General features: G+C 42.1%; 1 protein-coding gene across 13 annotated transcripts in view; it reads left to right on the top strand.

The window, feature by feature from the left end:
* The window catches only part of LOC124114498 (calponin homology domain-containing protein DDB_G0272472-like), an 88,203-nt gene that overhangs the window by 45,817 nt on the left and 26,704 nt on the right, over window positions 1–15,682 (top strand). For all 13 annotated transcript variants that reach the window (XR_006857862.2, XR_006857861.2, XM_046475095.2 and 10 more), the window contains exons 2-4: window positions 11,696–12,857; window positions 13,362–13,500; window positions 14,826–14,926. Coding sequence is in view for 11 of the 13 variants with exons in the window: in XM_046475095.2 (XP_046331051.1) it covers window positions 11,696–12,857; window positions 13,362–13,500; window positions 14,826–14,926 (1,402 nt within the window). In the remaining 2 variants the exon portion in view is untranslated. The remainder of the gene's footprint in view (window positions 1–11,695; window positions 12,858–13,361; window positions 13,501–14,825; window positions 14,927–15,682) is intronic.

The raw sequence follows: 15,682 nt of genomic DNA, 5'->3' as shown, positions 1-15,682 counted from the left end.
TCAGTGGATTCATCTCAAACTTAGTACATATAATCTGTGTCATATGGAGGGGTGCAGTCAAACGAAAAAAAAGGTTTTTATTAATTTTCCATTTTTTTATGAATTTTTCAAACCCTAACCCTATCCATTATTTAATTGAAACTACTGACACACTAGGCGGGTCGGGGGTATTAGTGAGCCACGCTAACTCTTGCCCTTGTTTACAGACTGCTGTCATGTGGCTGGGATATTGCTGAGTGGGGTGTTAGACAAACAAACAAATACTATGTGTAACACTGACTGCCTAGTAACTCATCATTGACAGTAATCTTCATCTTTTCAAGCAAAACAACTGAAGAAACTTTGGTGTCAATGTAGCGGCCATAAAATTTCTAGGACTAGGATTCGAACCACGGACCTTCTGATCCGAGGTCGGACGCCTTGTCCACATGACCAAAGAGGTTAACCCGTCAGCAAGCTGACAAGTAGACTAACATTTAGTCTCTGAAATCTTATATTACACAATATATGAATATATAATATAAATAAACGTAATAAATAAAAAAAATTCCCTATGCTGATTTCAGATAGAGCTAGCTTGAGCTGGCTAGACTTTTGTATGCATTTCTAGATTATTTATTTTCATAAAATAAATATATTCCACGGTCATGGTGCAGGACTAGCTGACAAGGAAAGGATGTCATCTGTGGGATGACTTCACGTCCTGCTACATCAACACCACATTTTACGACAGGGATGTGCAACAGAAGAGTCTATTTCCAATGAACCGGAGATATAAATGGCATATGACACAGTGATTCAGCTCGCCATGAGTTTGTGACTGCGCCACATGGACTTGACACATCCACTGTCAGAACCCTGCCCACACCAAATCCTTCCAACCTTGCTTGTTACTAACTAACGAACTAACTAAACCCTTGCTTGCCCCGACTCGTCACTGTTTGTTGTGCTATAGTTACCAACACCCTCATATCTCATGTTGTGCTGTGTTATGTCATACACTTGACATGGTATCCAGGGTTTATGAGAAATTTATTGTCAGTGTAAAAACATTTGTCATTTGAGAAATGTTTTATTCAAACTTACTGTAACATGACATCTATCATACAGCATGAGACTGTTGGATACAGGATATATAGCATACTCAGTTGTGATCTAGCCACACAATACATCAGGCTAATACATACCACTGTAACACTCACTGCGCCTCAGTAGACCCAGCTCTTCTACTGTAGGTAAGTTGCTGCAGCTGAATTGATGGACATACAGATGAATGGATTGGTTGATGGATGAATAGACAAACTAATGCATGGACAGAAGGATTTATGGAGATAGATGGGTGGACGATGGACAGGTGGAAGAAGGATGAATGGGCAGATAGATGGATGGATGATGGGCAGGTAGATGGATGGATGATTGGCAGGTGGAAGAAGGATGAATGGGCAGATAGAGTGATGGATGATGGGCAGGTGGAAGATGGATGAATGGGCAGATAGATGGATGGATGATGGGCAGATGGAAGATGAATGGATGGGCAGATAGATGGATGGATGATGGGCAGGTGGAAGAAGGATGAATGGGCAGATAGATGGATGGATGATGGGCAGATGGAAGATGAATGGATGGGCAGATAGATGGATGGATGATGGGCAGGTGGAAGAAGGATGAATGGGCAGATAGATGGATGGATGATGGGCAGGTGGAAGATGGATGAATGGGCAGATAGATGGATGGATGATGGGCAGGTGGAAGATGAATGGATGGGCAGATAGATGGATGGATGATGGGCAGGTGGAAGATGAATGGATGGGCAGATAGATGGATGGATGATGGGCAGGTGGAAGATGGATGAATGGGCAGATAGATGGATGGATGATGGACAGGTGGCAGAATGATCAAGGGATGGATGACAAATGGATGGGGTATGGATGGACAATGGATTGGTGGATGTTAGATGGTGATGTACGGAAGGTTGGATGGATGGCTAGAAAGATGCGGAGAATGGGTGGATGATGGATGTAGAGAAATGGATGGATGGACAGATGGATGGATGAATGATGGGCAGACAGACAAATGGATGGATGGATGATGAACAGATATATACAGATGGATTATGGGCAGAGAGTTATGCCTGCATCGATGTCTTGGAGAAAGGCTGTTTAGAGTCTCTTGTCAAATATGTTTATGCTCTGTGTTATGCATTCACGCAGAAAAAGGCAGTTATTTGCTGTAGAGTTGAAAAATATTAGAACAATATTTGAGATAGTTTGTCCTTGATTCATCCCAAACTTGATCTGTTCTTCATTTCTTGTTGTCTGGGTCTCAGCTGAGTGTGTGGTGGCTTCGTCTAGTTATCTTCCTGCTTCCCCATCCCACATCATCTATAACCCAGTGGTTCATTAAGCACATGTCAAAAGAGATTATGTCTCTATGAAAACGGAAATTAGGGAAGTAGTTTTTCCAGTATGTCATTAAAATACATGTTGATAAACGCAGAATGATTCTTAGAGAAAGGATTGATTTAATCATACTCACCCCGGCCTCTTGTTTGGATTTCCCATGCATTATGAATGTATGTTTGCAAAATATTTCTTTTTTACAGCTAGGACTTGAGACTTCGAGTAGGGGGTACACTGCAATATTTCCAAACAGAGGAGAAAAATCGAGCGTAATAACGTCTGATATTTGCACATGTGCATTTTAGTAATTCTCATTTTTTTATTGGTCAATTGTAGTTATATGACATGCATTACTAGAAGACATCCATGTTTCATGATGTTCATGATGTTCATGATGTTCATGGTGTTCATCATGTCACAAATTGACAGTAATATAATGACCTATAGGCTGATGTCAGTTGTATTTAATGCCATTCATTCACTTGTGACTTTTTAACTTCTTTGTTAGGTGAGTCTCTTTACATTCAAATGAGGTAACAATGGGAAACACCATTGTCTCCATTTGGGGACTTGAAGCAGCGTCTACTGTGTGAGCAGGAAATGCTCTGACCACTAGGCTCTCTCATCTCTCATATTGTGAATACACGTAGTGCACTGACATGTATCAGTGCATACTGACATGCAGATAATCTGATTTCCACAGTGGATTCTGATGCTGCATTCCCAACATATCTGAACCCTGATATGTAAAACCTCAAATGTGAACCCTCATATTTGAACTCTTATATCTGAACCATCATGTCTGAACCCTCATATCTGAACCCTCAAATTTGAACCCTCATATTTGAACCTTCATATCTGAACCCACATGTCTGAACCTTTATATGTGAACCCTCAAATGTGAACCCTGATATCTGAACCTCATATCTAACTCCACGTAATTTGAAACCACATATCCATGCCATATTGATACACACACATCACTGTAAAAAAATGTAACTTTGATTTATCTAAGCATGCTAAATGCTACCCAGCATGTTTTTTATTGAAAGGTGGGTTCATTATTCAATTGTCCCCTGTCAGGTTTTGTCGGCACAATGCCCCAATGTTACATAAAGCCTGGTGTAAAAGCATGTATGACTAACTATCTAAACATTTGTAGACAGGTTTTAACCTGCATATGTTTGTTTGTGGAAACTTTTTGTCAAGGGCTGGGACGAGTAACTCTGTTACTCGGGTCGGGTGGCCACTGATTAAGATTAAGATTAAGATGTGATCATATCCCAATCATGACATGAGTCACAGGCCAAGTTTATTCCCATATTTACAAGTGTAATCGTTGCTATATGCTCTCACTGGATGTCCACGACGGTTCTCTACTGCACATGACTTAACAAAATTTTGCTAGCCTTACAACTACTCAACACAGAGTTGTTTCCCTTTGGCATTACAGGAACCAAAACATCATTTTGAGTTTTCATCGTCAGAGACCATAAACAGAGGGACAAACCTCAGCAGTAGATTGTCATTAACAGTAACGTTCATACTTTTGTTTATGTCTTTGGGAATGCCATCATAGTTCATTTTGAGAAGGTTTACGACTGACCATGTTTTCCAGATGAATTTACTTTGTTGTTTGTATAATCAGATTGGTTGGAGATTACAGACTCGAAAACGGAAAATCATCCAACTTCTCCCTTACATTCTTACTATATAAATTACATGATAGTTGTAATGAAATAGAAGTTCAAATTGGGATATCGATATTTTGGGTATTAGGCTAAGCGCAGTCAAAAACGAGACAGAATCACTTCAGGGAATTGGCAGCACCATACCCATGCTCGTGGGTTTCACAAAACAATGTAAGACTACATCATTTGGGGTTTTCATTGCACATCAAGCTGACACGCTGTGATATACTAGTTTTGGTTTGGTTTGTTGTTTTACGCCGCACTTAGCAATATTCCAGCTATATGACGGTGGTCTGTAAATAATCAAGTCTGGACCACACAATCCAGTGATTGACATCATGAACATCGATCCACTCAAATGGGATCGATGACATGCATCAACCAAGTCAGCGAGCCTGACCACCCGATCCCGTTAGTTGCCTTTTACGACAAGCATAGTCGCCTTTTATGGCAAGCATGGGTTGCTGAAGACCTATTGAACCCCGGATCTTCACAGGAACACAATTACTGTTTAAAGCAGTGTTAAACCCAACTCACTCACTCATTCATGTCCCAAGCTTGTTTGGTCCATGACGCTGAAGTATTGTTGAGTGTGGCACAATCAAGGGGGCCTGGAGGTGAAACTTTAACAGAAGGAAAGCAGATCATATAAACGATGAACATTTCAAGTTGATTTTCAGTTTCCATAAATTAGAAAGATCTCATTACTAACAAATGTGTTGTATGTGACACTGTCACAAGCTATGTGAGTGGTTGAGGGCTGAAAGTGTTTGGCAGACGTCAAGTGAGATTCAAATGAAACTCTGGATGACAGGATGTGATATGATTGACTGAAATCTACACCATTGTTGCTGGCGCGGATGTGTCTCCTTCAAGCGTGTCATGCTTTCACTTTGTTTGATATATTTACATGGAGCTCCTTGTTCGTACACGTTAGCAACAGTGCCCCTTCATTATTGCGTTACAAGTAATTCATTTCATGAGCAACAGTACCATCTTCATTACTGTGTTATTGTAAAACATTTCTAACTGCAACTACCTTGACAACGATATTCAGTGTGTTATATCTTCTTTCTGTTACAATAAATATCCTGGATCTTCCCGAGGCAACTGACTGTAAAAGTCCAGTTTCCACCCTTGCCAAACTAGGCTGGAATTATGGAGTTATATTTTGGCTGGGGGGCGGTCGGGTAGCCTAGTGGTTAAAGCGTTTGCTTGTCACGCCAAAGATCCGGGTTCGATTCCTGACGTGGGTACAATGTGTGAAGCCCATTTCTGGTGTCCCTCGTCGTGATATTTCTGGAATATTGCTAAAAGCGGCTTAAAAACCATACTCACTCACTGAATTTTAGTGAGTTGACAAATTGAAATTTAGGTCGGATTGGTGGCCGTTTCATCGCAAGTTTGAGGGCTGTGAAACTGTTGTTTTTTTCTTTTATAATTCTAATAACACAGACTGCTTGTGTCATCATTAACACACAAAAATGTAGACAACAATATGAAATCAGTGACAGTGTTCAGCCCAAAGATGCAGCCCAAGCCACGCCCACCTATCATCTTTAAATATAGTGTATTCGACGTAATAAGCGCCATGCTCTAATAAGCGCCCATGGCGACATTTGCTAGTGAACAATCCCAATTAGCACCCCTTCTGATTGATCAATGTACACAAGACTTATTTATTTGCGTATAATACACACTCATGTGTTATATGCACCCTTAATTATGGGCATTTAATTCTGGAAAAATATATCTGTCGTACATAAACCATTTCAGGCTGTCAGCATAAACCACATAATTTATCTTTCAACTCTGTTTCTTTCACCAAAATAACATTCTAATAAGAGCCCCCTATTTCTGATTTTGAGAGCACCCTGGGCGCTTATTACTTCGAATACGGCACTTCTAAAATTATCACGGCATCCAACACGACATCAATTTTTTGTGTGGACCTTTTCACATATTAAGTACCTCTTAACGTTATAAAGTACCTCTTATTATCAAATCAAATGTTTCCCTAATGGCTGTATAAGTGGAATGCTGTCAATATTTCATTGAAACAATTCATGTAGTCTGTCGCAGGTCAACTCCAAACATTCTTGATTCCTTGGCCCCCACTTAAACATCCTTGTCCGTATGTGTGAAGTGCACGACAATCTATGAATCCTTTCACAAAGCCTGCCTAAACTTAGACAGAGTCACGTGTGGTAATAAAAGTATATATCGTGTTGCTGGTGCTGCATTTATTGCGCATTGACCTAGGTGGCCATTTGAATCTATACTTCAACATAACATCCTCCTTCAGACCAGGAAGTAATATGAACAATGGCGTGTCGCTCTGTGATGGAGAGGATATTGACATACAAGAGCATTGTTCACTGCCTACTTGTCGTGCACTTGAAGTTGAGACTTCTATATGATAGGGCTGTTACTTGCCTATTCGGTAATCTTTTGCAAAACATGGTTTTGTGGTCATGTGCATTTACATACCCTGTACCTAAAAATATCCATGAGAACTTATTATATGCATACAAAGATTTCTTCAAAGACAACTTTCTTATATATTTAATTTGGCTGTTATGAATGTGGTCACTGGTCACATTTGAGCAGATACAGTACCTGGATAAGTGCATAATAATAATAATGATAATGATAATGATACTGATAATAATAATAATGTATTCGTTACCCAAAATTTGTGATACATGTCATTTTCGCCTCATAGTGTATTCGTTGCAACCCTAATTTATAAGTAGTACGGAGAAAAATCTGTCAAAAATATGCTTTGTAAGGTTGTTTGTTTGATTATTTGCTAATGTTTGTTGTCTTTTCAAAACCTCTATGATCGATGGGGTCTGGTGTTTCAAATGAACACATTAGTGGAAAATTCTATTTTAGAGGACATTTTGAATATATGTTAGGATGGTGAATTAGTTCTATAGCCGTGATACATGAGTGAGTGAGTGAGTATTGTTTTACGCCGCTTTTAGCAACATTCCAGCAATATCACGGCGGGGGACACCAGAAAGGGGCTTCACACATCTTACCCATGTGGGAAATCGAACCCAGGTCTTCGGCGTGACGAGCGAACGCTTTAACCACAAGGCTACCCCACCACCCCCGTGATGCATGAAATTTTGCTGTATAGTATGGATTAACTTTGGCAACCTGACATTCTTTAAGTGACTTCTCGGCCCTTATCAAACTACCGTATTCGACGTAATAAGCGCCCCGCTCTAATAAGCGCCCACGGCGAAATTTGCTAATATATTGGCTAGTGAACAATCCCAATTAGCACCCCTTCCGACCCCTATTCGCATATAATACGCACTTGTGTGTTATATGCACCCTTTATTATTGGCAATTAAATTCTGGAAAAATATATCTGTCGAATATAAACATTTCAGGCTGTCAGCAAAAACCACAAAATTTATCTTTAACATTCTAATAAGAGACCCCTATTTCTAGTTTTGAGAGCGCCCTGGGTGCTTATTACGTCGAATATGGTACTTCAAATGTATTTTTCATGATGATAATATCAATCTTAAGGAAACATTTAGCCTGCATGCTAAACCCTTTACACCAAGTAAGGTTTGTCAGGGTGTAATTTAGAAAGAGAGGGGGATGCTCTCCATTTCTAAAAATCTTATTTTTATGCATTTTATTAGCACTCCAAAAATAACATTCCATGATAAAATCTGCAGTTACTGCAGTTTTGCTGATGAAGAGTAAGTGAGATCATACGGATTAAAAACGTATTATGCATATTAATTAAACCTCTGATTGATACATGGGTCTGAGAACATATGTTTAGTTGTCAGGAATATACTCCTTCAAAGGAGAGCCTGACACACACTAATCCAGGATGGTTTCTCCCAGTAAGCTTTTCTGTGACTTCCCTTTCGTTAATTGCCCGAGGTTCTAATTATGTTGATTAATTGAGTTCTGGGTGTGATAACAAGACTACATCAACAAATCAAAAATAGATTATAAAATGGCAGTTTGATACACCATATATTGGTAAGTGATTTCTATTTAATGAGCGAAGCACCCATAATATTAGGTGAGGGGAAATAGGGTTTAATGTCGCGTCCAAGATTATTGCACTTTTATAGCGACGTGCATGTACGTGTGTGTGTTTGTGTGGCTGCTTGTACTAGTCCGGACTGATGCTGATTTATAGTGCTAGCTCACTGAGATACCATGAATACCCCACTCAGACACAGTATACTGACTCCGAGCCGACCAGTCCTTGTTTTAGCCCCTTAATGCCGAGCTCCAGACAGGGTAACAACAAGTACCATCTTTTAACGTCTTTTGGTATGACGCGGCCGGGGATCGAACCCCGGACCTTCCGCTCTTGGGCGGACGCTCTACCACTAGACCACGGAGGGGGTCCCCATAATATTAATTTATGGGTAATGCTTTGATCGACTTCATATTTTCAAGGTTAATATTTTGATGTTTAAGAATCATGATGACGCAAAGGACATTGTCACTCAAGTAATAAAAATGATAAAAGATAACAATAATAATAATAAACAGAACGATTACAATAGGGCTCTACAGTCTTTCAGGCTTGGAGCCCTAATAACAATAATAATATTCATTGAGTGCTGGCGTCTCCAGTCAGTGATAACCGCTCAAAGACGCTAAGTAGAGAACAACTCTGACATATAGTTCAGTGGATTGTCCCAAGAAGTGAGTCTTTACCTGTCTCAAAGGGAGATATGGCTTGAATACACCGGAGTAGCCTTGCTCCAAGGCTGTACTGAAAGAAAAGTCCATGGATGTGTTGTAATTTCTATCTTCCTAATAGTCATCTAGATATGTGGACAGTAGACTCCAGTCTCCTATAGGGACAACTTGCTCTTATTATTAGATAGTCTAGAAATTATGATTTAATCTAATGATTATTGCCTTAGAGACTTGTGCAAGTCTAACACTGGAGATGAACCGGAAGATAGTACTGGTCCAGCTTTGGCAAAGGAGTGATCCCCAAAATTGATCCTGCATGATTTTGGAATTAAACAGATGCTGGCGATCAGATCGTAGATCGGGATGGAATGTGCTCCTTCGTGAGCTTGCTGATACATTTCAAGTGTGAAGCATCCACTTATGGTCATGATGGCGAGCTTCTGTATCTTGATATTGCAGGAGTAGTGGTCATGACAGGTCATAGTCATCATTGGCGTGACCCGTGAAGATCCAGGGTAGAATAGGGGTAGAATATAGGTCTTCAGCAACCCATGTTTGCCGTAAATGGTGACTAACGGGATCGGGTGGTCAGGCTCGCTGACTTTGTTGATGCATGTCATCATTCCAAATTGCGTGGATCGATGTGCATATTTTCAATCACAGGATTGTCTGGTCCAGACTCTATTATTTACAGACCGTCATAGTCGGGTAGCCTAGTGGTAAAAGCGTTCGCTCGTCACGCCGAAGATCCGGGTTCGATTCCCGACATGGGTACAATGTGTGAAGCCCATTTCTGGTGTCCCCCGCCGAGATATTGCTGGAAAATTACTAAAAGCGGCGTAAAACCATACTCACTCACTCACTACAGACCGTCATATAGCTGGAATATTGCTGAGTGCGGAGTTTTTATGAAATAAATGTGAATTGACTTTTGTAATCTCTCTTGTTCATTCCCTGGGATAGAAATGGACTAGAAAGTCGTCTTGCCTGATAATATTGAGCAAATATTAACTTTAGTCTATATCAGCTCAATCTAGCAAAGACATTTGGTCTGAATCTGACAGCATCCCCCTTGAAGTCATCATCCAGGTTAGAATTGGTCTTCAGCAACCCATGTGTTGTAGGAGGCAACTTGGTTGATGCATGTCATGGTTTCAAAATTTCGAAGATCGATGCTCATGATGTCAATCCCTGGATTGCCTGATCCAGATTTGGCTATTTACAGACCGCTGTCATATAGTTGGACTATTGCAAAGTGCGACCTTAAACAACAGACAAACAAACTAATAACGCAATAATGAAGATGGCATTGTTTCCCATATATAGTGTTGCGTTAAAAACAAGCAAACGAGCAAACAATCTGACATTATCATCTACAGATGAACTGGATGAGGAAGCTTGTTATCACTAATTCATAGATACTGTTGATTCTTCCAGTTTTCCTGGTCATATTTGCCATACATCCTGATAGACTGGCTTTGTCTAGAACAGAATGCTGTTCAATGTTCAATGTAGCTATAACCAGCCACGTGGACCTTGAACATTTAGGGTTGTGCTCAGAGGATGTGGATATATTCAGGAACATGGCTGGTAGATCCAGGGATCTTGATATAGAGACTCTAAATCACATTAGGTAATACATTTGCTATCAGAGACAATAGTGTAAGGTATCAGTTAAGAAATATGCTGTGAGATATATGACCTTGGAGTCGTGATATCAACATTGAAAAAGAATGGAGAACTTGATATAGAGACTCTAAATCACTTTTGTCAATACATTTGCTGTCAGAGACAATAGTGTAAGGTATCAGTTGAGAATGCGGACGCTCTACCACTAGACCACGGAGGCGGTCTTGTTCACCTGAAAAAGCATTGGAGCATACGGTACAAGTCAAAATAGGGAATTGCATTGGACATCATTTTTATCATTGATGCGCCAAATTTGGAAATGTTTGCCACATGTCTACCATTAAATGTTTTGAAAGATTTACAGAGGTCTTTAGTTCACTCTTCATGTTGTAAAAACAGGTTCAAATACCAACATGAAAACACTTTGTATGGCATAGCTGGAATATTGCTAAATGCAGTGTAAAACACAACTCACTCACTCACTCTCTTTAACACTAGTGGGCACGGGTGGCCCAGTCGTCTAAGGCACCGAGATTCGCTTTGCAGAGTTGCGTCCCTTGGGCACGCCAGAAACCTATGATTGTGGGTTCGATTCCCAGTTCGCCCCGATTATGTTTCTAGGTTTGTCGTCACCATACCCGTGCTTGTTGGTTTCACGGAAGTGGTAAACGTCTGAGACCGACATCACTTCGGGCTTTACTCCCATATTAAGCTGTCATGCCATGATGTAACTGGAATACTGTTAAAAGCGGCGTTAAACCCAAATCACTCACTCACTCTTTAACACTGCTATGCTAGATCTCAAAGACATGGAACATTTTCATTTTCAACTTGATTAATTTGCGGGGGTCGTTTAGACAGATCTTTGTCATGATGACAGAGCTATTGCTAAGAGTGAGTGAGTGAGTTGGGTTTAATGCCGCTTTTAACAGTTTTCCAGTTATATCACGGCGTGTCAGCTTAATGTGGGAGGAAAGCCCGAAGTGATGCAGGTCTCAGACGTTTGGCACTTCGGTGAAACCCACGAGCATGGGTATGGTGCTGACAAACCTAGAAACATAATCGGGGCGAATTGGGATTCGAACCCACAATCATAGGTTTCTGGCATGCCCAAGGGACGCAACTCTGCACAGCGAATTGCGGCGCCTAAGACGACTGGGCCACCCGTGCCCCCGCTATTGCTAAGAACATGTGATGATGTAGAGGGAAATCCCCAACATTCACGCTACTAAATGAATCCAGTGTAATTGTATTGTATGTGTGTTTTCCATTTCACAGGGTGATGTAAATGATGAAGAAATCTATGATGATGGGACGTCAATCACAAATATCAAAGTATTGGGAGTGAAAGACAAGATAGCCATGTTTGGTCCTAAACCAACCGTGGGTAGTAAACCCATGTCGCCAGCGCTTGCCAAATTTCATGCCATGCGAGAGGAGTCTGGTCAAGGAGGCAGCAATGGGGGGACTCCTTCCTGGAAGAAACCTGCCCCACCAAAATCCCCTGAACCTTCACCTGCCAACAAGGCACCCCCGGCATGGAAGAAACCAACGCCAACTTCTGTGGCGGATAAGAGTGAACCTAGCAAGACTGTGACAACTCCTTCATGGAAGAAACCAACGCCAACTTCTGTTGACAAGGATAAGAATGAACCAAGCAAGCCTGTGACAACTCCTTCATGGAAAAAACCAACACCGACATCTTCGGACAAGGATAAGAGTGAACCAAGCAAGACTGTGACAACTCCTTCATGGAAGAAACCAACACCAACATCCGACAAGGCTGATGAAAACAAGACAGCCCCTCACACAACCACTCCTTCTTGGAAAAGACCTCCATCTGGACCGGAGAAGACAACACCAGCTTGGAAGAAACCGACCCCAACAACGGGCAAAGACTCTCAACCAGAAACCGACCAAAACCAAAATGTCACCAATGTTCCTGCATGGAAAAGACAAAGCAACAAAGTTAACATTCCGGGTAAATTTGGAGGTACGAGTCCTTCACCTGAGGTGACCATTGAGGAGAAGCCCGTCAATGGGACTGCTACAAAACCTACATCACCATCCTCACCCACAACCAAATCATCAGAGTCTGATTCGGGGCAGAAGTTCGATCCAAAGGCGTTATTACGCCGTACAAGTACGGGGGATACGACTCCCAAACAAATCACTTTCAATCATCCACGTCAACGATCACCAGATGTAACGTCTCCATTCTCTCCTGGAAATACACCAAAGAGCCCCTCTTCCAACATTCCTAAGCATGTAACACAGTCAAAGACTATTGTGATACGGAATGGCGATGGTAAAAAGTATGAAAAGTTGCCAAAGTCATCAATAATTACCACTGACCTCAAACCAATCAAACCACTCAAGCTACTTGGCTCAAATGTGAAGGATATTATAGCAGAATACATAAAAGCTTTCGACGAATATAGTAAGTATGAAAAGTGGTCATTCTATATCTGGATCTATGTGGTCCATCAGTTCAAATTCTATGTTGTAGAGGGGACACGGGTGTCCCAGTTGCCTAAGGCGCCGCGATTCGCTGTGCAGAGTTGCGTCCCTTGGGCACGCTAGAAACCTATGATTGTCTGTTCGAATCCCGATTTTGTTTCTACGTTTGTCAGCACCATACCTGTGCTTGTGGGTTTCACCGAAGTGGTTAACGTCTGCGACATGCATCACATCGAGCTTTCCTCCCACATTAAGCTGACATGCCGTGATATAAATGGAATACTGTTAAAAATCGGCGTTAAACCGGGCTCACTCACTCACTCATTCCATCAGATGGGACAGGAACATCAGCTCAGTGAAAAGATCCAAATATGTCAGTTTCTAAAACAATGGATGTTGTCATGTAAAGAAATAAGAATCATCCTCTATGCTACGAAACTGTGCCTGTTAATGATAAAATGTTGTCTTGCGCTTGTATTTACAGAAAATGCCAATGAGGAGTTGTATGATGATGTTGGCAACTACATCCAGGCACCCGAAGAGCAAGAAGTATATGATGATGTGGCCAACACCATTGAACATCGATCCAGTAACAGGAAATCTAAAAGGCCTGTGTCTGAGATGTGAGTAATAGCTGCTGTGTCTGATGTGAGTAGTGGCTGCTGTGTCTGATGTGAGCAGTGGCTGCTGTGTCTGATGTGAGCAGTGGCTGCTGTGTCTGATGTGAGTAGTGGATGCTGTGTCTGATGTGAGTAGTGGCTGCTGTGTCTGATGTGAGTAGTGGCTGCTGTGTCTAATGTGATTAGTGGCTGCTGTGTCTGATGTGATTAGTGGCTGCTGTGTCTGCTGTGAGTAGTGGCTGCTGTGTCTGATGTGAGTAGTGGCTGCTGTGTCTGCTGTGAGTAGTGGCTGCTGTGTCTGATGTGAGTAGTGGCTGCTGTGTCTGATGTGAGTAGTGGCTGCTGTGTCTGATGTGATTAGCGGCTGCTGTGTCTGATGTGAGTAATAGCTGCTGTGTCTGATGTGAGTAATAGGTGCTGTGTCTGATGTGAGTAATAGGTGCTGTGTCTGATGTGAGTAATAGCTGCTGTGTCTGATGTGAGTAGTGGCTGCTGTGTCTGATGTGAGTAATAGCTGCTGAGTCTGCTGTGAGTAGTGGCTGCTGTGTCTGATGTGAGTAGTGGCTGCTGAGTCTGATGTGAGTAGTGGCTGCTGTGTCTGATGTGAGTAGTGGCTGCTGAGTCTGATGTGAGTAGTGGCTGCTGTGGCTGATGTGAGTAGTGGCTGCTGTGTCTGATGTGAGTAGTGGCTGCTGAGTCTGATGTGAGTAGTGGCTGCTGTGTCTGATGTGAGTAGTGGCTGCTGTGTCTGCTGTGAGTAATAGCTGCTGAGTCCGCTGTGAGTAGTGGCTGCTGTGTCTGATGTGAGTAGTGGCTGCTGTGTCTGATGTGAGTAGTGGCTGCTGTGTCTGATGTGAGTAGTGGCTGCTGAGTCTGATGTGAGTAGTGGCTGCTGTGTCTGATGTGAGTAGTGGCTGCTGTGTCTGATGTGAGTAGTGGCTGCTGTGTCTGATGTGAGTAGTGGCTGCTGTGTCTGCTGTGAGTAGTGGCTGCTGTGTCTGCTGTGAGTAGTGGCTGCTGTGTCTGATGTGATTAGCCGCTGCTGTGTCTGCTGTGAGTAGTGGCTGCTGTGTCTGATGTGAGTAGTGGCTGCTGAGTCTGATGTGAGTAGTGGCTGCTGAGTCTGATGTGAGTAGTGGCTGCTGTGTCTGATGTGAGTAGTGGCTGCTGTGTCTGATGTGAGTAGTGGCTGCTGAGTCTGATGTGAGTAGTGGCTGCTGTGTCTGATGTGAGTAGTGGCTGCTGAGTCTGCGTTTCATGTGTGTGACGGTGTGCTCTTTGTTTGCTAGTTACATGTTTATATGCTTCATGTTTGTTGGTTGTTTCAGTGCCGCGATGACGGAGGAGGAGGAGATGAGAGAGTTTGGATCAGCTGGGTCAGCCTCAGCATCTGGAGGGTCAGCCTCAATCTCGGGGGGATCTATGGCAGGTTAGAGGAACCTCACGTTAGATAACTTCAATATTTTCTTGCTAAAAATGTGTTCTAATATCACAAGCTTGCTTGTTGAAAGACATGTATATTTACATACCGATGTGATACAGCCGTATATTACTATAAACAAGCATGCCCGTTTTGGTTACATAGTGTATGTGCCCTCAGTTGTTTGAGCGGTTTGATCCTTAACAGTCTTGAAGCAGCAAGATGGACTCGATATATTGGACAGAATTCACCTGCAGCCAACTACACAAGTATATTTATCAGCCGTAGCTGTGAAACGGGACGTCTTTGAGTGTTTGTTAAACTTGAACCGCCATTGCCGCCAACTTCTTCTAAATGGCCTTGGGGAATTCTTTTGGCACAAAGGTCAAGGTCATGTTTGAGGTTATTGCGAATCATGGTTGAATCATTTCTTGCCGGTTACTGCTGCACTTTTACTTGTACAGTCCTGGGACTTGGGAAGTTGTTTGATCTTAAGAAGTTGTCTTGATGTCGGTCCAAGGTTAGGAAGTAATGTGTTGGGACTGGAAGTACATGGTTGCACATTAAGACTCAATCTGAAGACTTGGCAGGGACGGGACCTGCTTCTGTCATTGCAAGAACTTGCTAACACCTCTAGTTTGTAATATTGTTCAACAGCTGCACTCAGCCTGGAAGGGTATGAGTGAGACAGCCGTAAGAAACTTTGGTTGGTTGGTTGGTTGGTTGTTTAAAGCCGCACTCAGCAATACTCCAGCTATATGATGG

Source organism: Haliotis rufescens, unplaced genomic scaffold, assembly GCF_023055435.1.
Source record: "Haliotis rufescens isolate VD_foot unplaced genomic scaffold, xgHalRufe1.0.p SCAF_2, whole genome shotgun sequence".
Taxonomy (NCBI): domain Eukaryota; kingdom Metazoa; phylum Mollusca; class Gastropoda; order Lepetellida; family Haliotidae; genus Haliotis; species Haliotis rufescens.
The sequence above is the reverse complement of the archived record's forward strand: the minus strand, read 5'-3'. Positions and strand labels throughout refer to the sequence as shown.